The sequence below is a fragment of the Brienomyrus brachyistius genome, chromosome 11, assembly GCF_023856365.1.
Source record: "Brienomyrus brachyistius isolate T26 chromosome 11, BBRACH_0.4, whole genome shotgun sequence".
NCBI classification, from domain to species: domain Eukaryota; kingdom Metazoa; phylum Chordata; class Actinopteri; order Osteoglossiformes; family Mormyridae; genus Brienomyrus; species Brienomyrus brachyistius.
Genome location: NC_064543.1, coordinates 6,311,320 through 6,337,441, shown reverse-complemented (window position 1 = coordinate 6,337,441; position 26,122 = coordinate 6,311,320). Strand labels below are relative to the sequence as shown.

At 50.5% G+C, this 26,122-nt stretch overlaps 1 protein-coding gene across 8 annotated transcripts in view; it reads left to right on the top strand.

Annotated features, from left to right (window-relative positions):
- lrrk1 (leucine-rich repeat kinase 1) overlaps positions 1-20,724 on the top strand; it is a 31,407-nt gene extending 10,683 nt beyond the window's left edge. For 7 of the 8 annotated variants that reach the window (XM_049030855.1, XM_049030861.1, XM_049030860.1 and 4 more), the window contains 29 exons: positions 266-414; positions 1,159-1,385; positions 1,752-1,879; positions 2,312-2,475; positions 2,941-3,075; positions 3,532-3,650; positions 3,810-3,880; positions 4,006-4,135; positions 4,302-4,414; positions 4,722-4,936; positions 6,116-6,280; positions 6,778-6,950; positions 7,036-7,156; positions 7,434-7,593; positions 7,978-8,254; positions 8,429-8,600; positions 8,720-8,889; positions 9,139-9,278; positions 9,397-9,643; positions 11,321-11,490; positions 13,486-13,683; positions 13,957-14,234; positions 15,325-15,519; positions 15,648-15,799; positions 16,532-16,649; positions 16,940-17,056; positions 17,778-18,637; positions 18,900-19,001; positions 19,948-20,724. In XM_049030855.1, the coding sequence (XP_048886812.1) occupies positions 266-414; positions 1,159-1,385; positions 1,752-1,879; positions 2,312-2,475; positions 2,941-3,075; positions 3,532-3,650; positions 3,810-3,880; positions 4,006-4,135; positions 4,302-4,414; positions 4,722-4,936; positions 6,116-6,280; positions 6,778-6,950; positions 7,036-7,156; positions 7,434-7,593; positions 7,978-8,254; positions 8,429-8,600; positions 8,720-8,889; positions 9,139-9,278; positions 9,397-9,643; positions 11,321-11,490; positions 13,486-13,683; positions 13,957-14,234; positions 15,325-15,519; positions 15,648-15,799; positions 16,532-16,649; positions 16,940-17,056; positions 17,778-18,637; positions 18,900-19,001; positions 19,948-20,122 (5,441 nt within the window). In that variant the 3' untranslated portion in view covers positions 20,123-20,724. The remainder of the gene's footprint in view (positions 1-265; positions 415-1,158; positions 1,386-1,751; positions 1,880-2,311; positions 2,476-2,940; positions 3,076-3,531; positions 3,651-3,809; positions 3,881-4,005; positions 4,136-4,301; positions 4,415-4,721; positions 4,937-6,115; positions 6,281-6,777; positions 6,951-7,035; positions 7,157-7,433; positions 7,594-7,977; positions 8,255-8,428; positions 8,601-8,719; positions 8,890-9,138; positions 9,279-9,396; positions 9,644-11,320; positions 11,491-13,485; positions 13,684-13,956; positions 14,235-15,324; positions 15,520-15,647; positions 15,800-16,531; positions 16,650-16,939; positions 17,057-17,777; positions 18,638-18,899; positions 19,002-19,947) is intronic. The other variant, XM_049030862.1, reaches the window with a different exon arrangement.
- The last annotated feature ends 5,398 nt before the right edge of the window (positions 20,725-26,122 follow it).

Sequence of the window (26,122 nt, the reverse complement as noted above, 5' to 3'; positions counted from 1 at the left end):
ATCTGTGGCAGGACCTTCTTCACTGTATAACTTAAATATTATATCGATACGGCTTCATATGTACTAAAGCCTTTTTTTTTTTTTACAAGATTAAGATTAACTGGAAAAATAAATGTTATCATGGATTGCTTTGCATTTCTCTTTAAAAAAAAAAAATAAACTTCCCCTTTTTGGGCGCGATCCTGGGAGTTTTACTTCCCCCTTGTGAGACTGGAGCCACAGGGGGTTTCCGGTGCCTGGCGCTCACAGGCCGTCTGTCTTCCAGGGCATGAGGAGATCTCGTCTTTTCTGCTTCAGAATGGGGCGGGCATCTCGTCCTACACTCTGATGGACCACCCTGGCTTCGCCCGGCAGCTGCTGAGGGGCCGGTTCATGGAGCCAAGTGACGCAGAGGCCGGTGGGGGGGCCCAGGATGTGAGTACAGGGGGCTTGTTTCCATCCAGGGGGGGATCGGGCTCCTCTCACTCTGACATTTTGGCGCATGGTCGTCCGTGTTCATGTGTGCTGACACGGCTGCTGCTCTTGCTGCCTTCTGTAAAATCCCTCATTTGGGAAACTCATGGGGTCTCCGGTAATCTCTGTACCGCCCTTTAGCGTTCAGGTCTGGTCGGGAGTTGAGCCTCTTCTCTAGCACACGGGTCGGCTGCATCTGTCGTCTTATGTGACCGCAAACATGAGACGGGGGACCACAGAGGAACCATGCTGCTCCTGACCGTAAACTGGATCTTTATCAGGGGAAAACTGCACCCTCCATGTGGTTAATGGGGGGTAGTGAGAAAAGAAAACTGCTGTTCCAGCTAAAAATGAAGCTGAACAGGCTCGGCGTGGGGGGGCGGGGGTGGTGAACCAGTCCGTAACCTCGAGTCGTACACCTTTTGGGTTCAAGAAACACAGAACGCACCAGTTTGTGGAATCGGTCACAGATTCAGCTATACTGACTCAAAATGCACATCACCTAGTTTTTGCCAATGCAGCCTTTTGCCAAATGTACCATCCATCTAGGACTTGTACTGTTTAAATGAAAAATAAGAGCAAAATTTCCCTGACTTGATCTTAGCTACTGGGAACATTTTGCAGACCACATACATAACGCTGGTGAAAGCCGATCTCATGTGTTGTTTTGTAATGCGGTCTTGTCCTGTCCGTGTGTCTGCCCAGGCTCTCTCCATCCGCTGGTGTGGCTTGAAGCTTCCATGGCTGGACCTGGACTGGTTCATGGACCTCTCGTCCCGAATCACCCAGCTGGATCTGTCCTCCAACAGCCTGTCATCCCTGCCCTCCGTCGTGCCCTGGGGTCTCATCCACCTCCAGACCCTGGACCTCTCCAGCAACCAGCTGAAGGAGCTTCCAGACACACGGTCCTCCCAGGAGATCATCTGCAGCCAGTGAGCCTGCCGCCTGAGCCAGGGGCTGCACTCTTCCCTCCGGGGAGCCTTCTGGAATATTCACTTCACCTGTGCCAACATACCATCTTCCCATGTGATAACAGATTCGTCCTTTTTTTTCCATTTACTGCCCTTATAAGAAGTTTATTTAAGTACCAGCTATGCACAGCAAAGGGGTTGGCATCTCCAGGTCCTCCAATTTACATCTGAAGACCAAACTGGGGTGACTTATCGTACCCAAATTTCCTTCTATAACAAGACTGAGAACAGAGACTGTCCCCTTGTGGTCAGTGTGTCCCTGGCCTATGCCACTTGGGCAGACGTCTTGCTCACCCCCCCCCGGTTTTTGGTTTCTCCGTTCTGAAGGTTGCGCGAGGTCAACCTGTCTCAGAACGAGCTGAGCAGCCTCCCCATTGGCCTGCTGCACCTCACAAGGCTTCAGAAGCTGATCGCCGCCAAGAACCAGCTCACCTCCCTGTTTGAGATACCCAACGGTACGGCGCTTTTACGAGACAGCCGAGCAAAAGGTCCCACTTATACATGCTGAACAGCAGGGAGCGTGATGGGTAAAGGCAGAATGCAGTCAGCTGAATAGTTCCTGTCTTAGTTCCTGGGAGGGAATCTGCTTTTGTCCTCTGGGGCTTTTAAATGGATGGCTTAGACATTTTTAGTTTGTTTTTGAAACTGGAGATTTTTTCCATGTAATACATGCATTTGTAGGAATGGATCAAGCCATGAGGATTTGCATTAGCGTATTCTTTTTTCAGTATTATTTGATTGTTCTGCTCCCAGCACTTCAGCTGCGGCTTTAAACCCCAACTTCTGCGGCTCCGTTACTGACACTCGTGGGTCTGAATGTGTGTTTGCTGCCTGATGAGAATCCAGTTCAGTGCTCTATTCACAGCCGTCCTCTCTCTCTCTCTCAGGAACCAACTGGATCGGCCTGCGTAAGCTGGAGGAGCTGGACGTGTCGGACAACAGCCTGATGGTCCTCCCCACCTCCATCCTGCACTGCCTCAAGTCACTCGTCAGCCTCAATGTGTGCAGAAACAAGCTGAGTCAGTTCCCTGAGCCGTGGGCCTGCCCGTTGGTACGTGCCGGGCCTCGCCTAAATTGTAGCGCTGCTGGTGGCATGGGGGGAAAGTGTGGGTAGTGCTTCACAACTCTACTCCTCACAACAAAACTGGTTTAGAGGGTTTGAATCCCACCACCTCTGTGTGGGGGTTGCACATTTTTGCCAGATTGTCTTGGCCAGTGTTTCCCAACTCTGGGTCCTCGGGGGGCCCCCAGACAGTTCACGTTTTTGCTTCCTCCCAGCTCTTTGTCAGGCAGTCAACATTTTTTCCGTTAGGGAGCTGGGAGGGAACAAAAGCCTGGAGTGTCTGGTGGTCCCTAAGGACCAGGTTGGGAAACACTGGTCTAGACGGGCCATGGAATTAGGAATGGAATTTGATGCCCTTTGTTTGCAGATGTTTAAGATTTACAGCAGCCCTGCTGACGGCTTCCTTCTAAAATTCCGCCACATTGACAGTCCTGTGACTCTCCAACTTTGCAGAAGTGTTGCAAGGCCTCCTCCAATGCGCTCGAGTTCCTCCCCGACACCATCTCCATGTTCTGGAAGACGCTGAAGGATGTGGACTTCTCTGAGAATACCCTCAGAGAGCTACTGCCGCACATCTTTGAGCTAGAGGTAAGTCTGGTCAGACAGGAAGTGCCAAAAGCCTTACTGATGAACACAGCTCCTTTGAGTGGGATTGAGGCATGAATTCTGGTTCTCCACAAGATGGCGTATTTGCTTTTCACGTCACACTGATAGGGCAGTGATGGTTACATGGTGGGTGAGAGCAGGAAAGCTGGTAGGGTTGTACGTTTTAGTCTTGATCAGATTGCGTGACACGTATTTTGCAAACCCTACATTCATATTTGTTGAATGATTGAGAAATGTTTTGAGATGTATTGAAGTTTTTATTACATGTGTATTGGATAGTAAACGGGGATTCATCCAAAGGTGACTGAGCCATGAAATTGGCTCCTGATGTTCTGGGGGTTTGGGCTGGCCTCCCTAGATCTTTCTCTCGTGTCCTCGAATGTCCTGATTATCTCTGCCCATGGTGACACTGAATATGGCCACCTGTTCCTGCCGCAGGGCCTGGTCTCCCTGAAGCTCTGCGGTAACCAGCTTTCCTCCCTGCCAGCAGCCGACAGCTGGAAGTGCTCCCAGCTGAAAAACCTCGATCTGTCCAGGAACCAGCTAGGCAAATACAGGTAAGCGCCCCCCCATGGTCCCTGTGCCAGTCACTTACATGCGTGTATCGGTAGGTGTAACTTTAAACCATCATTTCTGCAGTTCCCTCATTGCGGTACTATTTCTGTCTTGACAGTAAAGTCTTTTTGGCAGTAACTTTCAAAACTGACCTGTTCTAGGAGTGACACAGGAACAAAGACTAGGAAGCTCCCTTTCTTCACTACCTGGAGCAGGAGGGACCCAGAACCAGGTAGGTGAACCTGAGCCATTCATCTGGAGAGTGCTTGTGTTGGACAGAATCAGAGCGTGGCCCTGTTTGTTAATCTCTGGATTCAGGCTCTGAAACTCATCATATGCCTGCTGTCTCCTTGGCAGTGTCTCCCATCGAATTTCCCATAATTCTGCGGGACTCATTGGAAGTGCTTCTCCTGAGTGACAACCAGCTGGAGTGTGTGCCCCAGTCTGTGTGCACCCTGAGAAATCTCTCTGAGCTCTATTTGTCCAAGTGAGTTCAATGGCTTCCTCCATGGAGACCCCCCAGAACACGGAGTGTTTGGACTGGGCCATGCAAATGCCGACTTGCAGTAATCGTACTAGCCATGATTTTGGGCATCTCAGTAGCCTGGGCTGTTGGCTGTGGCGATTTTGAACCCAGATGAGTTTCTCTGCAGCAATCCTGGCATTCGGGAGCTACCGGCAGAGCTGGGGCTGCTGTCCAACCTCTGGCAACTCGACATTGAGCAACTGAGCATCAGCAACATCCCGGCGGAGGTGCGGAGTGAAGGTATGCCAATCTAGGTGCTCCATCTTGGCCATGGCTGGCTGAGAGGGCTCTTGTCGATGGGCAAATAGTGTGCCATCTAGCGAGAGGCTCGCCGACTCCCCCTGTAGGCCAGACCATATGAACGTGTCCATGCCAGACCTGAATGATGTAATAAATGAAGGTCTATTAAATGAAGGTCTATTGTTCTCTTGTTCTCTGTGTCCTGTTAATTGCTATCCTGTGTCATACCATGACTGTTTATGTATTCCTCATCAGTAAGACTGTGCCTGCTGTCCCGCCCCTAACGCCACCCACCCTTCTTCCTCAGGCCCTGCAGCTGTACTGGCTTTCCTGAGGGCTCACCTCCGGAAGGCAGAACGCTGCAAAATGCTGAAGATGATTGTGGTGGGGCCACCCCGGCAGGGCAAGACCACGCTCCTGGAGGCCCTGCAGACCGGTCGGCCCGGGCAGTTTCTCACCCAAGAGTGCAGCGTCAGGACATCTACGTGGGAGCTGGAGCGGCCCAGCGGAGTCAAAGCCACGGTGAGAGACCCCCCCCCCCCCGACCCGCCCACAGCCTGTGCTGCTGTGCTGACATTGCCCCGGTGCAGGGGGTCGCTGTGTATTTGTGATAGCAGGCGGTTTGGTGCCCAAGCGGCAGAGAACATGGCACAGTGGTTAAGCACACAGACCTCTCTACTGTAGCAGGTCTGAGTAAAGGCGCTCATCGTGGAGTATCCAGCCACGTCAGCAGGCCACCGGTCTGCCCTCCCCAGACAAAGGGCCGTGTTGCTGAGAGTGGAGCCGCTCCAGTAGCGGTGCTCTGGCGGTAACCTTTCCGTCGCACCCATTTGTGTCATTTCCCAGAATGGTCCTTGGATGCAGTTAGTCAGTGATTCCGCAATCCGCCGTTTCCACCCTAAATCTGTACGGTGGTGAAAATTTATTGCCTATGAAATGAGTTGTATATCAGGGTGGGGGGCTGGAGCATGAGCCTGCGTGAGCTGCGGCTTGTTAATGGCGCCGACATTAGCTGGAGACCTTGGTGTGGTGGTGCAGATTTCAGGCGCAGTGGGCCTGTATGCCAGGATCTCCCACACATGTGTGTGTCGTCTGGACAGTGACGTGGGTGAAAGGTTAACTGGTGGCTCTTGGGAGTTGAAGCACAGACCCCCCCCCATGAAAGTTGTATCCTTGGCAGTTTTGTTTTAGTTTGGTTTGGGCTACAGCTATTTTTAAACATTTTTCATTGGATTGAAAACCTTTATTGTAATTGCAGCAAAATTTAGTGTGAGACAGTTTGACAACATAGAAGAAACGAAGAACAAAGAATGTAAATTTTTTTTTTTTTTTTTTTTTTTTTAAAGCGTCTTTTCTGACAGATTTGTCCTAAAACGTGACTATGTAGCAACAAGGACAAATTAAATGCATATGATGGAGGGAGACTTGTGTGTTTTTTGTAGGAACTAAATTAAGGGGAGCAAATCAGAGGACTGAACAGGAAGGGAGTGTTACTATGGTAATGATACATTAATGGTCTAGGCCAACGGTGTAGGAGAGTGGAGTTCATGAATACCCAAGGCGGGCTGTAAATGAAGGGGGTTCCTGTGAAGGTTCCGGGTGACGGTCCAGAGGGGTCGCCGAGCTCCCCTGCTGACCGGGATGGTGCGGATGCCGCCCATCGACTGACAGAGACATTTGTTCTTCCCCCGCGGTGAATAGATGGATTCAGTGGAGTTCAACGTGTGGGACGTGGGAGGGCCGGCCAGCATGTCCACAGTCAATCAGTGTTTCTTCACGGACAAGGCGCTGTATGTGGTCATCTGGAACCTGGCTCTGGGAGAGGAGGCGGTGGCCAGCCTGCAGTCCTGGTTGTTAAACATTGAGGTGAGGACGGGGGCCCACCGGCGATCTCTGGGCAGGGCTTTCCCTGTTGCCCTCTCCTGTTCCACGAGACAGTGGTGCATTGTGGGTGGGAGGTGGTGCGCTGATGCTCTGTGCTCGTGTGTCGGCCCCCTGGACACCATGCTATATGTGATTATTCTAGTCCACCTAAAATGTTCCTTAACTTCTCATTCTTGGTTGTCTCAGGGGCAGGGGACATCCTAGTGGGGAGTGTCAGTTCATCACAGGACACACACACACAGTCACACATTTCGGGTAATTAAGGGTCACTAGTTCCGCTGATGCACCATTTTCTGTGAGAATACTATAGTATTCAACCTCACGCGATACAGTTGAAATAGTTAATTCAGAAGTTAGACAGGCTGCTGGGACAGCAGTCCAGTGTATTCTTCTTTTTTTTTTTTTTTTTTTTCTTTGTTTCTTGTGCAATGTGTCACACTGTTTGTGTGTGTGTGTGCGTGCGTGCATACTCCTGATAGGCCAGTGCCCCTAATTCTGCTGTGATAGTGGTTGGCACACACCTGGACCTCATTGATACAAAGTTCCGCATAGAGAGGATCGCGACGCTGCGCGCCTACATCCTGGCACTGTGCCGATCGCCGTCCGGTGCCAGAGCCAGTGGTTACCCGGACGTCACCTGCAAGCACCTGCAGTAAGTGTCCGCTGGGTCTTAGCTCTCTGAGCTTAGTGTGTGTGGCCCCATCCCTGAGACCTCGCCTCCTGCTCTCTTCCCTTAGTGAGGTATCCTGTAAGACATCGGAGGGCCTGGATGGCCTGAAGAGGCTCATTTTCCAAGTGGCCTGCACCATGAAGGACGTCAGCACCTCCTCCAGCGGCCACAAGCTGGTGGGGAGACTGGTGGGTTAGGGTTAGGCCATCTAGCAGTAGTGGGCTTTAAAGGGTGGTTGTAGATTTCAGGCGGATGCAGAGTCAGTATTCAGTGGAATGTGGTGGGTAATTGCTGGTTATTGAGAGGAGTTTGATGGGCCTTGCCTGAGTAGTAGGTCTTGTTTGTGGGCATGGTGGGTGCTGGTGGATCTCTGTGGGTATCTGGTGGAGATGTCTGCTTTGTGGATCACATAGGAGTATTGGGCTCCAGCTGTGTCTCACTGAGGTTCCTCCATGCAACCCACAGATACCGAGAAGCTACCTCCTGCTGCAGGATGCCGTGATCGCCGAGCAGCAAAGGCGGGATGCAGAGGATGAGGTGCAGTACCTCACTGACCTAGAGCTGGAGAAGATCATTGAGCAGAACCCAACTAGTGACATAAAGGACTATGAGGACCTCCAAACCGGTAACATGCCGTGTGAAACCGTAACTAGGAGTCCTGGCTGTCAAAGCTGTTAGCACTCTGCCCATTTGAATAGGCCTTTATTCTGTTAGACCAGGTCAAGGTAGTTAGCTTGTTTTAAGCGTATCTAAACAGTGTCTAGATACAGATGCGTCGTTATCAGTCACTTCTTGTTTTACTGAACAATGTTTAAGCCATGTGCTGCAAAGCTGTTACTTATAACAGAAGTCCAGTTTTTCAACTTTTTGTGAAATAAGGTGACTAGTGATTTGGGCTGGCCCTTGATTTCCCTGGGAAGAAGCTTTAGAGGGATAGTGGCCTCGGTCTTACTGAGTCTGTTGTGGTGTGGTTAGTGCTACTGTAACTGTGACACCCCCCCACCGGCAGCCATTGGCTTCTTGATCGAGACCGGCACCTTGCTGCACTTTCCGGACACCAGCCATGGACTCTGCAAACTCTACTTCCTGGATGCTAAGTGGCTCTCCGAGTGCCTGGAGCGCATCATCAACATCAAGAGCTCGCGCTCCGTGGCGCGGAACGGCGTCATCCGCGCTGAGGACCTGCGCATGCTGCTGGTGGGCACTGGCTTCACAGAGCAGACAGAGGAGCAGTACTTCCAGTTCCTGGCCAAGTTTGAGATCGCCCTGCCCGTGGCTAATAACAGGTTGGACCTTGCAGCTCTGTTTCTCGAGCCGCAACTACGATAAATTAACATTGAAAGGCTCCTCTAATCAGATTCCATTTCCTGAGAGGAGCTTTTGCCTTAGGTTAACCGTACAAATGAACGGCAAGATTTCTACCCGGCTTTTTGTCAGATGTGTCATTTCCAAATCCGCAGTTACCTGCTACCTCACCTCCTGCCCCCGAAGCCTGCCATGGACATACATTGCTTCCGGCAGCAGACCACCAATACCATCCAGAGACTCTTTAAGATGAGTTTTGTGCCTGCGGGCTTCTGGGAACGATTCATTGCCAGGATGCTGATAAGTCTCACAGAGATGGACCTCCAGGTATTCCGCCATATTGCCATAGGGGATGGGGCCTCAATAAAAAAAAAAAAACTCGAACCAACACAGCAACAAATTTTGCTAGAAACCTACGATTTAGTTTTTCTTTCTTTTTCCCCCAGACTTTTGAAAACAAGAGAAACACGAAAAACCTCAGAAACCGTAACTCGGTTATTTACAGCTTTGCCGGTAACCAGCAGAGGAATCGGTGCAGCACATTTAGAGTCCGTCGCAGCCAGACTATCTACTGGAAAGAGGGCCTTCTGGTCACCTTCGACGGGGGTTATCTGAGGTGAGCGGCGTTCAGCTCTGCACCGCTACCTTTCACCCATAAACAGATATCTTCACCCACAAAGAGTCACTTTCATAACTTTGTGTTCTGTTAGTGTTCTGTTCTGTTGGCTTTCAGCTTTGTATCAAGTGACCGGAGGGTGGCGCCTTATTGATTCATAAGTCAGTGTGTCAGCTTCACAAGGTTTGACATAATCATGGCGTGGCGCCGGTTGGTGGTTGATTCACTGCCTTTATTGTTCCTTCATAGTGTGGAGTCGTCAGACCTCAACTGGAAGCAGAAGAAGAGTGGTGGCATCAAGATCATCTGTCAGTCAGACATCCGTGATTTCTCAGCCATGGCCTTCATCACGGATCACGTTAACTCGCTGATCGAGCAGTGGTTTCCCGGTGAGATCCCGCTTTCCTTTGAGCAGGCCTACGACTGGGGGTGGGATATGTCATTGAAATGAAGGCCTTTGCTCTTCAGCAATTAGATGCTGTTCTGACAGTGTGCATTTATTTGCAGCACTGACGGCCAGTGAGAACGATGGCTCGCTGCTCATGGAGCAGTACGCACCATGCTCCGTCTGTGTGCCAGCAGCCCGAGCAGGACCCCAGGAGGCACGGTCAGGTGCTGTGCACCTCTTCAACATGGCAGACTGCGTGCTGGCTGCGGTGGACAAGGAACATGTTGTTTGTCCCAACCACCCACAGCAGCCTGTCCTCCTGCAGGAGCTGGTACCTGAGCTCTTCATGACAGACTTCCCTGCACGGTAACACCCCCCGCCCCACCACCGCCATCCAAAGGCCTCTGTTTCTCTACACTTGGGCCACTTTTCCACTGCAACAAGTACTCTACTCTCGGTACTTCAAAAAAGTACCAGAAGAGTGGTACTACTTTCGTCCGTTTTCCACTAGCATAAAAACTGGTACAGCCGCTGAATGACATCGTCACAACGCATGGCGGGGTATTTTGTACCCTGGGCTGGGTGTGTGTGGGGGGGGGGGGTTGTTTAATATTAATACCAGCCTCACACGTTATACCCATGCAATTCGTATATCGCAAGGACCATGGTAGTCAGTTGATTTGAGATTGAGGCTTTTTCACACTTTTTATCTTCATACTGTGTGAATGCTGGGGTTTACGTTTCACGAAAACAATTTAACTCCATCATAGGAAACAAAACTTAAAACCGTTGCAATTTTAATGATCTTTTTTCAATGTTACCTAGAATACGTTAAAACCATTTTGAAGCATACCTCCATTGCTTTTGCGTAAGCCCCGCATGCACTGAAACAATCATAAACAGCAAAAAATTCCGAGACAGTTTTCTCATTTTTTGCGGTATAAATATCCCAGTATTTATTTCAAGAAAATCACATTGCAATATTTGGAATTTTTCCAATATTGTGTAGCCCTAGTATATTATTGTTCGGAATAACAGATCTAATAATTAAAGCTTTAGTCTTTTTCTAGGCATTCATTATATGTATTATTATTATTATTATTATTTATTTATTTTTTTTTTTAAGATTCATTTATTGTTTCCTAATGATGCTTTTTTTCAGGATGGCAGATGTGTTTGTGAGGCAGGTCATTTGCATAACCAATGCCTGCGATATCTGGAAAGCTTGGCTAGATTTTGCATTTCCCAGTGTCTGCCTTTGCCAAACCGAAGTGTGTGTGGATGTGTGTTTGTGAGTCGTGTCATGGACACGTTCCACATGCACCCACACGGTTGAGTTAAGTTTACGGGCCTCTGACTTTCATTGAGTCAGCATGAATAGTTTCCATGACGCTTCATACTTTTCCCCCGTCTTAGGAGAGGAGGGGCTCATTTTCATAGCAGATTACGAAGTTGGTTTGTATTTCGCGCTGATTTAAAATTGTCTCTGATGGAAACTCCTCCATACCCTGCCCTTGCCCTGGCTCTCGCCGGCGATATGCGGACGAGGACACGCAGCCCAATTCACAGATCAGCATAATCAGTTGCCTGAAATATTCTCTTACACAAACATTCCCTAATCCTGAGGAAGCAGAAAAACATTGACTGAATACTGCTTTCCTGGATTGTTGGTGCTACCAGCTAATCTTAAGAAAATAGCCATATCTGTGTGTCCTTACATACACGTTATTCATTCTGGCTGGCAGATCAGATGAGAAACAAGATTTCTAGTGTATGTTAGTGTTTGGGATTGAAATGTTTATTTAGCTTTCGCATTTGCATTTGGAATGTGTTCCAGCACAAGTCTTAACGGGACTCCTAACCAAACGAGTTATCATTGTGGCCAGGCCACAAATCGACATTGGGTTACGTTAAGTCGCGGTAACGATTTGATTATAAGAGAAGCTACACAAGATCGGCAAGGATCTTTCTAGAAGCCTTATGGATGTGGCAGTAAGTTGGAGGTGGAGATCACATCCCACAAGCCTCTGAACTCTATTACAGCTTGTTCCTGGAGAACCAGCAGCTGGAGTGCAGCGGGGAGGAGCAGGACATCCTGGGCCAGGGGGGCAGTGGGACTGTCATCTACCGGGCCAAGTACCGGGGCGAGCTGGTGGCCATCAAGCGCTTCCACTTCAAAAAGTGCCGACAGCTGTCCCTGGCCTATCGCACAGGTACAAGTGGGTGGGGCCTAATGGGGAGGGGGGGGTCTTTCTGGCTCACTTGGTAGTTGTGTGACAAATGGTCATTAGCTTCTTTAGCCAATGTCCCTTGGCGGCCATTGGGTCTAGACAGTGACCCGTGGTCCAATAAGCAAGCTGTTCAGATTTCCTGAAGCAAATCAAACAGAGTAGACTAGTTTTGTGGGACTGCTTGGGCCGGTGTCTCCACTCCCACTGAAGAGGGGAATATAGTTCCCCACAAACGCCTCCGAAGTAACAGCTCACCAAGATCGAAGGCAAGCCCCTCCACCCGGTCTCTCGCTGCATCACTTCAAGTGACCTGCCCTCTTAAGGCAGGGCTGTAATCGTGTTGGTGGCTGACTGCTGTGCTTCGGAGCTTAGGGGCCCTTTAACGCAGCAGGCTGCCACCCAGCTGTGGGGCCTCCCTCATAATCGGGTCTTGTGCGAGTTGCCAGCGGTTACGAGTGTGCAAGCCACAGCTGGCCCTCACTGGTGTTTGTGATTTTCTCCTAATCCCTCTCTCCCCCGCTGTCGTCTTCTCTTCCTCTCACTTCCTGTCTCATCTCGTCCCCTCATTACGCCCCCCCCTCCCCCGGCACAGTGTCATCTGCCTCCAGCCTCCCCTTGCCGTCTCCCTCCGATAGCCGCATGGCTTCTGTAACGCCCCCCTCGTTGTTCACCCCTGTTCCCGATAACAACCCAAATCAGTGTCGTGTGGCACTAATTGCCTTTTCCTATCTGAAAGGCTTTCACTTTTTATTATTTTATTTTTTTAAGCTGTTTTATTATACGTCCCTCGTCCTCATTAACGAGGGCATTGGAGACGGGCTTGTAAAAACCTTGCTGAGAGAAGCATTAAGCAACTTAATGACCCTGCAAGTCTACAGGATGTGCTCAAGTAAATATTTATACGCCTTTTTCTTGCCCGCTGTTTCTTGTCAGATACGTTCATTCAAGAGCTTGTTTGTTTTGCTTGTTTGTTTGCTTAAGTTATACTTGTAATAATGTTAGTTCAGGGCCAAAACGGTGTGGATAGTGACCCCTCTGACGTGGCACTCTGCTAGACGTCGTGTTTAGTGTCATTGGCAATAGTGGTAACCCTCACTTGTGAGCCAATTGCTGCGTTCGCAAAATATGAAGATTCTATAACACAAAAGACTATTTGCTAACACTAGAATATGTCATTTAAGTCAAAAAGGTAATGTGTGTGTTTTTTTTTTTTCGGGTGTGGATCTGGCGGAGCTTCCTGTTTTACCCATCTTGCGTTTTGTCTAATTGACCTGTACGAATCTCGCTTCCTCCTCCTGCTGGGGGAAAAACACTTTCTATATTTGCTCAGTCACAGAATACCTCGTAGGTGATTTATGAGCCGTGGGTGAAATTACACTGTACTGTAAGCTATTTAAGCTATGGGTTTTGGTGAAGCCAAACGTTGCCTTGTAAACCGTTTCCAGTTGCATCTGGGGGAGGGGATGCCTGCCTGCTGGTTTGGGTCTCATGCTGAGAGCCTCTCCGACCCCAGAGGGTCAGCCCCCCAGGTCACTGGCCAGAGGCCGAGCAGAACCTGGCTGGGCCGGGCTGAAAGAGCTACTGTTCGGGGGTGGCTCTAACCCGTTTGTCTTGTGATCTGCGGGGGCATGAAAGGACCTCCGTTTTCTTTTCTTTTTGAAACCCAACACCTCTCGTAGCGGTTTAGTGCCACTCAGAGCAGCTTGTCGGCCACTGGGCTTGAAGCCCGGGGTTTAACAGTCGAGGGCAGCTCCGGCTGTAACTCAGGCAGGCGGAAACGGGGCCTTTATTTCCTGGCCAAAACATATACTGGGTTCCCCAGGTTGTAACACTGCTGTTCTGCCGGCTGTCCAGTATGTCTGGGAGTTAAAATGTATTCAAAACAACCGGGGTATATTTGACTTGCTTTTGTCGGCCTGTATAACTTGGTGATTAACGAGGTTGTTTGCCGTGCTGGGGATGCCTGTGTCCACGCAGACACCATGATGAAGCACTTGCAGTCCGTGGATGCCAGCAGGACCTTCTCAGAGTTCCGGCAGGAGGCCAGCATGCTGCATACGCTGCAGCACCCCTGCATTGTCGCCCTTCTGGGCATCAGCATCCACCCGCTCTGTTTCACCCTGCAGCTGGCGCCGCTGGGCAGCCTCAACAGTGTGTTGGAAGAGCGGGCCAAAGGTACGGCAAGCAGCTGGGCCTGTACGGTTTTTTTTTCTTGCCCGCTGTTCATTGTAAGACACGTTCATTCAAGAGCTTGTTTTTGCTTGATAACTTACACATTTGATAATGCTCGTTCGGGGCTGTTACAGTGAAGAGGGTAACGCCTCTCACGTGGCGCTCTTAGGTGTTGTGCCGATTATCCAGCTGCCTCCCCCAGATTAAAGCATCAGTCATATTCCCGCATGTTAATGAAGGGCTGTCACCCACGTCTGTCCCTGTCGCCCTCCTCAGGTGTGCGCTACATGCCTCTGGGGCATATGCTCACTTTCAAGGCGGCCTATCAGATCGCTGCCGGCCTGGCCTACCTGCACAAGAAGAGCATCATCTTCTGTGACCTGAAGTCCGACAACATCCTGGTCTGGTCGCTGGAGGTCTGCCAGCCGGTGAACGTCAAACTCTCGGACTACGGCATCTCTCGCCAGTCCTTCCATGAGGGGGCGCTGGGGGTGGAGGGCACCCCAGGCTACCAGGCCCCCGAGATCAAGCCTGGCATCGTGTATGATGAGAAGGTACTGGTCATCCTGTCATGGTGCATCTTGTGGAATGTGTTGGGGGTGGTTTCAGACCTGCTTGGGGAGATGACAGAGGTTCTAGGATTGTTGACATTGGTACCCGATATTAGTATCGTGCCCAGACCCGATTTAACCGAAGGCTTCAAACAAATACGCTGTTATTTTAAGTTTCTTATGTCCTTCAGTTGTTTTATCCAGATCTTGTATTTCCTTGCTTGTTACACATCTGGCCTCCACTGTTCTCAGTCAGAAACTCAGCCGGCTTTGAATCACCGGCTCCGATTCCCCCAGAGACACTCCCCCAGAGTGGCTCAATGAGTGCTTCCTCTATAAATTGCCTTTGCAGTGAGATGCTTGCTGAGAGATTAAAGCCAGTGAAGCATTTGGGTAAATATGTCCGCCTCGCAGATTAAAATCTGTGCAGAGGCTCATTGATTTGTGGACGTTCCCCCCCACCTGACTTTGATGCCCTCTGCAGACTCTAATTGAGTTTTGACAGAAGGTGGTGTAATATTTCAAGCCTCCGCTAGTGACGCATAGGACTCTGGGTCAGTAACCTTGCCCCAGGTAGCCCTTAACTTTGCAATAAAATCGTCTAAGCTGCTCACTTCATATTTGCAATGCGTTTGCAAATCACCCTGAGTAAACTTGTCGACTGGGCAAACATCGATGTTATTTACACTGCAAATAAAACTGGAATTGACTTTATTTTTCGCTCCGTGTAGCAATTTAGTGTGTTATAAATGAACCATTTCTTAAACTGTTTCTACGACCTTAAAATATTTCACATGCTTGGTGCATGATGTAATCAGAGACTAGTGGACTTCTCTGAGCCGCCCCGCAGTCCCGCGATTAGCCTGTTTATGGTATGTCTGTTGCTGCTCCAAGTGGCGGTCAATCATACTGCAGGCTCTTTGCCTTTGGATCCAATGTTATGAAGGTGGTCATTTCCATTGAATCTTTCTGTAATTCATTGAGAAATGCTTCCTTTCCAGTACACAATCAGTGGTAATTTTAGAGGGATGCTGATGGCTATTCTGTGAGACTCCACCACCCTGGGTGACTTGAGCGTTGTTCCGGCTTGCAGGTAGACATGTTCTCTTACGGCATGGTCTTGTACGAGCTACTGTCCGGGCGCAGGCCTGCCCTGGGCCAGCATCAACTCCAGATCGCCAAGAAGCTGTCGAAGGGTGTGAGGCCGGTGCTGGGCAGCCTGGAGGAGGTGCAGTTCCACTGTCTGCAGAGCCTCATGGTGGAATGTTGGGACACCAAGCCAGAGAAAGTGAGAGTGCCCCCCATAGTAATGCTGCAGGCTTGTAGATTGTGGCAGGGAATAATAACGAAGAATCGCCGCAGGAGCTGGCATTCCTGCTGTCACTGATCTCTGTTATCCTGCCTTCCCTCCTCCAGCGCCCTCTGGCTGCCCCTCTTCTTCGACAGATGCAGGAGCCCAGTTTTCCCTGTTTCAAGTACCTGCTGTCCTGCGAGAATCATGACCAGCTCTTCCTGCCTGGCCAGCAGGGCCACAGCGCTGTGTTCTGGGATGGGGAGAAGGACGAGAGGTGTGTGTGTATGCGAGTCTTGCCCGGCTGGAGATGCAGTCCTACCTGGAGAGCCCCACTGGAGGCTGACTAGCCCTGATAACGCTCATTACTGTCCTGTAGATAATTGGATTTGACGGTTAAACGTGGTCTATCACCTCGGCATGCTGTTAATTTACCCGAGGCAGGCGTGAACGATCATTTAAGTTGTGCTGCCTCTGTGGGGGCAGATACGTGCTTATCTTGCGAAGTAAGCGGACTCTTAATATTCACGAGGAGACCGGGCTGTAATGAAACCGATAATGGGCGGATCGAGCCCCAAAACGAGGGCCCTACGGGTTGATCGTTCTGCGAGTGCTCCCAGACAGAATGAGTAATCACCTCGCTAGCTGAGCATGGCACCAGGATTCTGGATATCTAAAGCTAATTTCGGTTCTGCACAAGAGGGCTTTTATCACTGGGTGCAGGTGTCAGTAATTACCTGTGATACCTTCCTTGCAATCGGTTTGAGATGCATCATTCGACTGGAGAGCCGAGTCCCTCATCTCTGCATGCTTGGCTCACCTTCACTCTGACCTCTGATCACTGACCCATAATGATGTCATTCCAACCAGGAGTGAAACCAGATCTGCTTATTTTCTCCACCCACCCCACCCCGGGTGGGTTTTCCTGGGGCTTAGCGCATGTGTGTTCACGGTGACGGCCGCAGAAATCGCTTGGGGGTTGAGGCAGGTTTTACATTCTGTCTCTCAGGAACTACACGGTGGTGAATCTCGATAACGGTCAGACGGAGGTGAGGAGGATGCCCTGTCCTGGAATGAGACTAAGCTGTCAGCTAAAGACTGAGAACACCCTCTGGACGGCGACGGAGGTGGGCTTCTGGGAAATGCTCCCATAATCCTATTTATGTTACAGTGTTTAGCACAGTGAGCCTTTTTTCAAACACAGGGATATACGTGGACAGATCTAAGTGGAAGCCCAGATGGGCCACCAGCAAACGCGTTCAGTGGGGTTTCCTCAACACGTAAAACAAATGCATTTAGAGACGTCATGAATTCGGTCACCTGGCCTTGTAGAACTCCCCTGAATATCTGCTTAGCCTCTTCCTGCTGCTGCCCCACCTTCGCTGTGAGTAACAAGGGCTCATGGCAATTTTCCCAGGACCACGTCATCTACATCTACAGCCTGAAGGAGATGTGTCCTCTCGGATATCCTCAGCGGCAGCTGGCCTGCCCGGCCATGGTCACATGCCTGTTCCTGGTGCCAGCCAAAAAAGAGGTAAGGGGGGCCAGAGAGGTCCCATGGTGTTCATTCAGCCGTTAAGCCCTTCGTTAAACTAATTAGCTGTCCAGTAAATCACCTCAGATGGGGTCGGTCAGGTGCTGATTAAATAGCATTCTGTGGGCCCTTGGTGTACTGGAGTTTCTACCAGGAGCGGGAGGGTTTAATGACCCCCACCCACCTACCCACTGTTTGGGACGATTTCAGCACCATCACCCCAAGTGTACTGACAGCTTTTTCTGTGGACTATTTTTTTATCCACTATGTCTAATACACAGCTGTTTAATACGCTACCAGCTTTTATAACTGAGCACTTTATGTAATTGTACATTCTGCACAAGTGCCAAGAAATGTGTTCAAGAAGCTTACCCCTCCCTTAAAGAAATGTTCTCATCCACACCGAAGTCCCAGCCTCTGAGCCCTAAGTTTGTATACTTAAGACAACAGTCAGAATCTTTAATGTGACTCGAGCAAGGCTGCTGGAAATTTGTGTGGGCGCAGTTTGCTACATTTGGAGACATATTATCAAATGACATCATAATTTGAGGTGGTGGAGGTTGGGTCAATTAGGTCATATTCTCTGGGGGGAGCAAAAGAAAAGCCAGACCAGGTTTCGTAATGCAGAAGCCAGCCTCACACCTTACGGGTTGTGCTCGGTTTTGCTGACGACCACCCGGGGGCACCTCTGCTGCCACCCCGCTCTCACCCCTCTTCTCAGGCCCTGCCCCTGGTGTTCGTGGGCATGGCCGACGGCCTGTTGGCCGTGTACATGCTGTGTGACGACATGCCCCTGGACGGCGAGACCTACCTGTGCTCCCACACTGTGAACCGCTCGCAGTTCCAGCTGGAGGACACGGACCCGCGGCAGCGGCCCTACCCGGTGCTCAGCATGGCGCTGGTGCGCGGCGACTCCGAGGTCTGGTACACCAACGGGCCGGGCCTGCTGGTGGTGGACCGCCTGTCCTTGCAGGCAGTACGCCGTCTTGAGCCGTACCGGGTGCCTTCACGCATCGTGTCCCTGGCCGCCAGCTCAGCTTGCTGGGGCGAGGAGGCTGTCTGGTGCCTGGACGACCACACCAACACATTGCTGATGTACCACGCTGCCACCTACAGGCCGTGCGCCACCTACGCCTGTGGGGACGCCAGCCCTCTGCGGGACACTTTTGGCGTAACCTGGCCTTCGGGGACGGCCTGTAGCCCCCCGTCCTCGCCCCAACAGGATGGCCCCGAGCAGGGACACAGCTCGGCGGAAGTGAGGATCTTGTACGAGGAGAACGCCGGCACACAGATCCTCTGTCACCAGGACTCTCTGACTGACTACTGCTCCGTGAGCTCCTCGGCCTGCTCCCTGGAGCACCCCTGCCGCATGGAGCATTCTGGATCCTGGGCCATGAGCTCCCTCGCCAGCTCCAGCGTGCCAGCCTCCCCTGAGGTCGAGGAGCCCGACGGGCTGCGGGACGGGATCCCTGCGTGTCCCTCCCACACTGTGATTGCAGAGCCTGCCCTGGAAGGCCACACTCCCCCACACCTGCAGGCCCTCGCCGTGCTGGCTGTGAAAGGCACGGTGTGGATCCCCAGGTACTGACGGGTCATTTTAAAAGTGCCCATGGTATTATGGATTTGGTATTTTATGGAGAAAATAAGAAAAAGAACAGAACTACGGTATTACAAATACACGATGTATTTAGAAAAATATGGAGGGGGGGGGGGGGGGGGGAAACAACATCCCAGGGTCATTTTACTGCTCTGTTCTGTGGACTGCTGATGTGTTGGTTTTTTTTTTTTTTTTTATTATTTGTATTTTTTTGACCCCCTGAGCTGTGTGTGTTGTGTTTTGCAGGCGTGGGGGGGACATGATAGTAATCGAGCTGCAGCAGCAGGGGGTGCTGCACCAGGGACGTGTCATTGCGATGCTCCACGCACCGGGACCGACCCAGTTCGGGTAAGCTGGGCTCTGTCCTGATTCCCGCTCCCCGGATGCCTTTGTTGTTCCTCTTGAGGGGTGTTTCTCTACCAAGAACACAAAGATTGTACTTGTGGTCTTGGCAAAAGTGGTCTTGGTAAGCTGCCTTCCAAGAACAAATTTGGGCAAAAACGACATCTGGGGATTTTTACCGTCCTCCGTGCTCCTGTTCTTGAGTCTTGGAACTGGTTTGTGGGAATTTAAGATGATGTAAAATGGGTGCGCAAGAACACGAGCATGGTCAGGTACGCATGTTGCAGATTATATCATGTTTATCTTTTTTTTTGTTTGTTATTGAGAAGCAGCCATGGCCTCACTTGTGATGTGCTGGGAAACAAATCTCTCAGCACAACGGCTAAACGCTTCTCCCCCATAAAGATGGAAAGTCCATATTGATCGGGTGACTCTTTCTCCAGTCTGTAATTATTTTGCTCCGGATTCTGCCAGCTGTTCAATTCATGACAGATTTTTTTTTTCCCTCTTTGGGGGGGGGGGACATTTTGCATAGTGGAAGTCTTTGTCCCACCTTCGCGGTCTGTAGCACTATTGACGCCTCGTGGTGGATGGGTATGCCACACGGCGAAGTCCTCAATCAGCGCGGGACACTCCCACTGTTAATGCACATGATGGGGGCATCGGCCGGGGGCTCCTCCAAGGGGGCTAGTTCCTCCCCCCATTCACTCGTAAAACAGCTGTTGGGAGGTCCTACATTTTTCCATTCCCACATAATTGGGAATTTCTCCGTGTTATAAGCTTGTAATGACGTAGGAGAGTGAAAAGTGCCCCCCTAGTCACCACTTCTGTACATCCACCGCTAAGCCAAAGTGTGAGGTCTTTGGCACGAGGCTCTACATGACCCAGGAAGAACCTACACACTAATATCTTCTTTTTTTTTTTTTTTTAAATGCCCTCCTCTCCCCTGCAGGACCCTGGTCGGGGCAGCTGTGGTGGCAAAGGACACGGTTGTGTGTGGTTTTCGGAATGAAACCGCGCAGTGGTGCCTAGCGGTCTGGAGGAGCTGGGGGGCCAGGGAGATGGAGGTCTTCTACCAGTCCTACGAGGAGCTGGGGCGGCTAGAAACCATGAAGAAAAGAAGGTAGCCCTTTGCCTGCTCAGAATCGGGGGCCCAGCCAGGGGGCCGAGGGCAGCGGTAGGGGGCGTGCGACCTGACATGTACTCCACCATGATGGGGGGGGAGCCTTGGGAGGAGGGGGGTGCTTTCCATGGACCAGCAGTGTAGCCGTATCCCGGCGACAGCATGTGTGTGCTTACGGCTCGCCGCGGAAACTGGACTCCTGTTTCTCACCGTCACGTGGGGACTTTCCGGGCCGCTACGCCGTCAGAGAGACGGGTAAGAGAGAGAGCAGCCTGAGCAAACGGAATCGAGTGGCGTGTCCATGAACCACTGCACCTTCAGAGGGAAAATCGGGGCAGGCCCTCTGAGCTGCAGGCACAGGGGGATCACAAGGCCTGCTCTGAAATCCTGACAATCCCCGGCTGCTCAGGCATTTAGTCGATGGGTAAAATGCAACTGCACCTTTATGAACAAGAGCTGTATTTTTTTTTTCTATTATTTGTGAGATAAAGCATGAAATATATTCAACTAATTTAATTTATACTATTCTATACTGTTCACAATCACTCATCTGCATGTGTATATAGGAAATATTGTTCCTTTCTAAAATAAATCTATGCAATAGACCCCCGTGCATCTCTTTTACAGTCTTCTCACCTGTCCTCAAATGAGCTCTATGAATTTAAAAGCAGACACTCAGCATTTTTACAAAGTCAGAAGGAAACGAAGGCGTCCCCATGGAAGAAGGTCGAGTTTTGGTCAGGTGAAGTGGTGAAACCTGAGCGGGGACGATGCTTGGCCAGCCCCGTGATGTGGAATTGCTATCCCGCCCCAGCCGGCTGGCCCTGAGGCAGAGTGCCATGCTCCTGAAGCGATCCGTGCAGAAGGCCGAACGGTGGCATGGATGATTGATGGTGATGAGTCAGGCACCTGGATGGTGAAATGATTGCGGTTTTCATGGCACCAGAAGCCACCACAAAATAGGCTAATCGCCGAGCCCTGAACGAAGACCGTTGACCCAGAAGCTGGGCGCTTTGGCCTTGCATATCAACGGGGCTGATTAAATTTTAGAAATTCCAAAAGGGAACAAGTCTGGGGGGAGGGTGAGCACCTGAGATCGGACTGTGAGGACCTTAAGAGGAATTGCGTCAGTTTGTTATTCAGCCCTAATGTGGTGCAGAGAACAACTTCTTGGGTCAGAAGATTAGATGTTAATGCGTACAAACTGATAAATGTGCCTCCACCCCCCTCCCCCAAACACGATGACGTGCTACCTGAGTGTCCAGCAGTACCTGGGGCTCGAGAAAATTCCTGGCAGCAAATCGGTGCTTATTCCTCTTTGCCAGGTTCTTGGAAAACACATTGGAGGCCACCAGAGCAACACGGCGAACTGGCTCAGGATGGGATCGATATCACTGGGTCCAGGAGCAGTCCAGTAGGTTCTGAACGTTCCTCCAAGCCCAGTGGTTTGTAGTATGGTTAGCAGACTCTGGCTGCCAGAAGATCCCGGGTCTGCATATGAAGCCACATACATCAATCATTTTGACAAAACTTTCCACAATGCGCACATAAGAAAATGTAGATTGATATTGTTTAGGTTTTTTAGCACAGTGGTTAAGGACTGGTCAGCCATATTCCCTGGGGAGGCCATGCTGTAGTCTTTCTGTGGATGGTGCTTAACTTTGCTCCAATGAAACATCTAAGTGAAAGCAGTTACTCTGGATGAGGGAGAGGCTGCAGTTACCATTGAGTCTGGGCTTTTTGGATGGTTCAGGCCTGCTTATTCACTGTTTTTTATTTTTATACTTCTGCATTTCAAACTGAAGAACGTGATACTGAAGCCAGTGATTTTTCTAAGCCCTACGTTCCTTCTGGTCTTCAGCACCTTGGGTTCTTGAGATGCCCTATTTGTTTTCTGGTTCTGCCAGTGTCTACTGTGAGGTTTCCTGCCACTTGCCATCACCTCGCCTCTCCTGTGCTGCTTACCCTTCCCATAAGCCACCGCTGGAGGCCGTGTCACTGTGGCTGTTGCCCTGGTCCCATCCACGTTTCGTAAGCTGTTCTCTGTCCTGTAAAGAGCTCGACCCCATGGCTGAGGGCGGTGAGGGCTTCAGGGATGGGGGTTTCAAAGCAGCACGGGCTGCTAATTGCTACCAGGTGCTCGCCAGCCCTCTGGGGTCTGGTTCCTGAGAGAAGTGGGGGGACCCAGCTGCCAGCACCTCTACTCCCGCTGGGCAGCGACCAGCCATCATGCAAAGCTGATGACCTCACTCACACCCCCGAGCCGTAATGGCTTCCGTGAAGAGGACCGGGTCCAGCTGAACTGCAGCCACGGTTCGTCCAGCTCTGTAACAACCACCCGTGTTACCGCCGGGTTGGAGCCACCCTCATCACAGCTGCCGTCAGCCCAGACACCATCAGTCTCTAACGACACGCTGGTATCGGGGCCCCGGGAAACGCAGTGCTCGATGATGATTTCACCTCGTATAGCCTCCAATTACCAAGCTGTGAATGAAACGAAGCGTGCGCCCAGTTGGGCATATACCACTCACGGAGGCTGTCTCACGCCTCTAATGACATGGTAATAATTCTTCACATCACAGGCTGGTGCATTGCACCATGGGAGCTTGGAGGCCTCATTTGTGTGTGCAGAAGGTGTATGATTTTGGTTTTTTAGGCCAAGGTTTCTGATTGGTGAAATAATGCCAAGGTTTGGCCGGTTGCCTCGGACAAGAGCTCTTCAAAACATATATGGAATGGCGATGGATGCTTTTTATACTGGTCTGTTTATAGGATTGCTGCTTTCAGCTTGATTTTAAATCCACCCTGTTTAGATGTGGTGGCGCCATGACCGAAACATTCGCTGCAATCGCGTACCAGTTCGCATCCCGGCGAGGCCTGAGAACACGCCTCTTTCCGCTCGGTTCCACCTTTGGCCAGATTGCTGTCGGCCGTTTTGTCAGCAGCTGAGTAAATGCAGTAGAGACCATTTTTCAAAGATGCTTGTCATAGCCTGTTCTGTGGAACTGTTTTCTGCTATGCAAGATTTCTATGAAAACCCAGACTAATAACAGACGCAAGCAGTTTAAAAGAAGAAAAAAAAATAAGTAAATCATAGTAGCGGCACATGCCCTCTGCTGTTGTTAATTGGTTATTCCTACTGTCCATCCTACACAGGTAAGCCAATTACTTCTGTCGATGCTTCTGAAGGGGCGGGCACATGGTGCATCTCCATCCCACCAGATAATCTTCATTTTTAAGTCATACATTTTCTTGCAGTTCCTTTAAGGGAACCACAACAAGCTCCGTGCCTTTTAATCAGCCACAGCTTTCTCCCGGAGAGCGGGAGACTTAGCGTCAAGAATTTAAAAATTTGTTCATATAATCCACGTTGATGCTCAGTTCCCAGAAAGCCTGGCCCGTACGAAAATGTGCATGTTCCCCAGTCAGTGCCAGTGCCACAAAGCTCTCAAAGTCCTTTATGTACCTTTATAAATATTAAAATGATCTTCCCCTGGGCTTTTCTGCTACGATGGTCAGTTGTTACATTCTGCCCCATGCAGAGAGAGGGGGACTAAACATTGAGGATGTGTATCAGCATCCATGTCTGTAAAGCACATACCCGTCAGGAGCAGGACTATGATGTCAGCGATGACCTCCCCCAATACTATTAGTATATTTATGACAAACCTGAGCTAATAGATGTCAATCTGCTCTTTCTAGCTGAATAAGCAGCTGTGGGTGAGAGCAGTTGTTGGTGTGTTTATTCTGTTTGGGAACAATGTGTACCCTGATCCCTAAAGTGGAGCTCTGTTTACAGGCTTCTGGGAATCTGTTATTAATGGCTGCCAGCCCAGCTTCCCATAAGGTGTCGGGAAGGTCCACGTCAGATTTAAACGTCAGTCAGATAATGAGAATCAGCAAAAGGAATTCTCCCACCAATTTACAGCTGACCAGGACCTAAATGTCTTTAAACCGTTCGTTTAAAGTTACCGAAAGATTCATCTGACCGTTATCCGTAAGTGCTAATGCAGTGGGGGTTACAGTGATGCTGGAGCAAATCCCAGGCCATTCGGGGCCGGATGCGGGGAACACCTTGAGTGAGACGCCAGTCCCTCACTCTGCGTATGCAGCCACGCAAGAACAGTGGTATTTCACCACCTGCTTTGTAGAACCACGGGTGAAATCCAACACAAACTTCGGAGATCTACACTGCCGGTCACTGTGCGTCCGGCCATATATGAGTAACAGGTTTATCAGCCAATCACAGTATAAGGAGCAGGCGCGTCCCTTCACCAAACCGTGAGACACGTGTTCCTCTGTGGGAGGTAGCGGCCATGTGGTCTGCAGATGAATGGAGGGGACTGGACTGTAATTTGGCTAATGCTATAACAAGGGTACGGTGTTCAGAAATCGATTTCACGATGACTCCACGGCTACCCCACAGGGGGTGAGGGCAAGGGGGGGGGCGGCTTCATTTTCACTGATCGTTTCAAGATAGGGCACCTATCTGTCCACATGAAGGGCCGAACGGGAAAATAAAACCATTTCCCATTTCCCCCCCGGGAACAGGCGGGCATTACATCTAATCAAACCAATGTGCTTCCAGTAAAAACAGAGAATCGGATTTTTGTCCAAGCTTCGGAACAGCTCAGCAGATGCGGAATACTCTGCGGAATATTCAGCAGGAGCAGTAATGGGAAAATCTGCCAACATGCCAAGGACCCCCCCCCAAAAATTAATATGCGTAATCGACATAAACGTGGCTGGGTCTGAGGTAACACAGCTGCTTTTCTCAAATTATTGCCATGCCAACCACCGATGAGACCATAACGTTTGCTGTGGAGTTCAATCACAAAAGGCTGCGTTGCGTAAAAATGCAATGGGGGGGGTAGCAGCCGGCTGTCATTCATCCCTGGCCCCCGGAGCTTAAAGGAGGTCCTTCTTAAAGGGGCGGCCCCTCGCCGCTGGTACTGAGCAACCCCACAGCAGCTGGCCAGCACCGAGAACACAGATGAAACCCAATGTTCTTGCGGTTAATCTGCCAGCTTTGTCTGCAAATTTACAACAGACCACTAGGCAGAAAAGCACAATTTTCATTTATTAATATGGCTCTATGGATTCAAATTTGGTTGTATTATATAAGAGCCGCTCTCTGCTCCATGGCACTGTGAAATTACTCGGGTGATCCAAGCCGTCAGAAGCACTCACCATATAAAAAGCACACAGGCCTGGTCAGTACTGTGAAACCCAGCACTTTGGAGTTCATCCATTTCCACGTTTTTTTTGTTTTTTTTTAACGGGGTCCTCAACACAGTGACTAATTGTTAGGTTTCCTTAACACAAAAGCCTTTGCTGTTGAGAGGATTCAGAGAATTACCTCGAGAGTCGCAGTGTATCTTTTTCACCAATTTTGTCGGGATTATCAACTGTCACCCGTCGAGGTTTCAGCCTTGCAGGCCACTGAACCCTAAGCTCGTAAAGCTCAGCACCCCCCTTCAGCCTTGGCTTTGTTGCCCGCAGCCCAGGACTCGACGAGCCAGTCCTCCTCACCATGGAGTGGAGCTTCCCGCAAGCCCTGCTCCAGAACGTGCCTCCAGCACTCGAGGCACAGTCCGTGGCAGAGGGACAAATTCACGCGCATGGAAGTTGTTAGTGTTTTTCCTCGTTAGAGGGGCAACGACAAAGCAGATCTTAAGTCGCTCCACATGTTACTCATCGACGTTCTTCTTGTGTTACTTTCGATAGTAAAAACGTTCTCCAGCGGACATGCGAGCGGCATCCTGCCTCTTAACTGCCAAAATGCCAGCCTCTGGAGAGGATGTCCCTCCACGTGTTGAGAGAGGAACGCCGAGTCCTACCGCGAGCGCAGCTTTCATTAAAGCCAGCTGTATGCCTTCCACGTCTTTGGGACAATTGTTCCACACCGTCTTCCTGGTCTGGGCTGGTGTAGATTTTTAAGAGCAGTCGTTAACTCCAGATGGGGGCAGGGGGCAGGGGGGCAGGACAGTAAATCAGAGTTGGT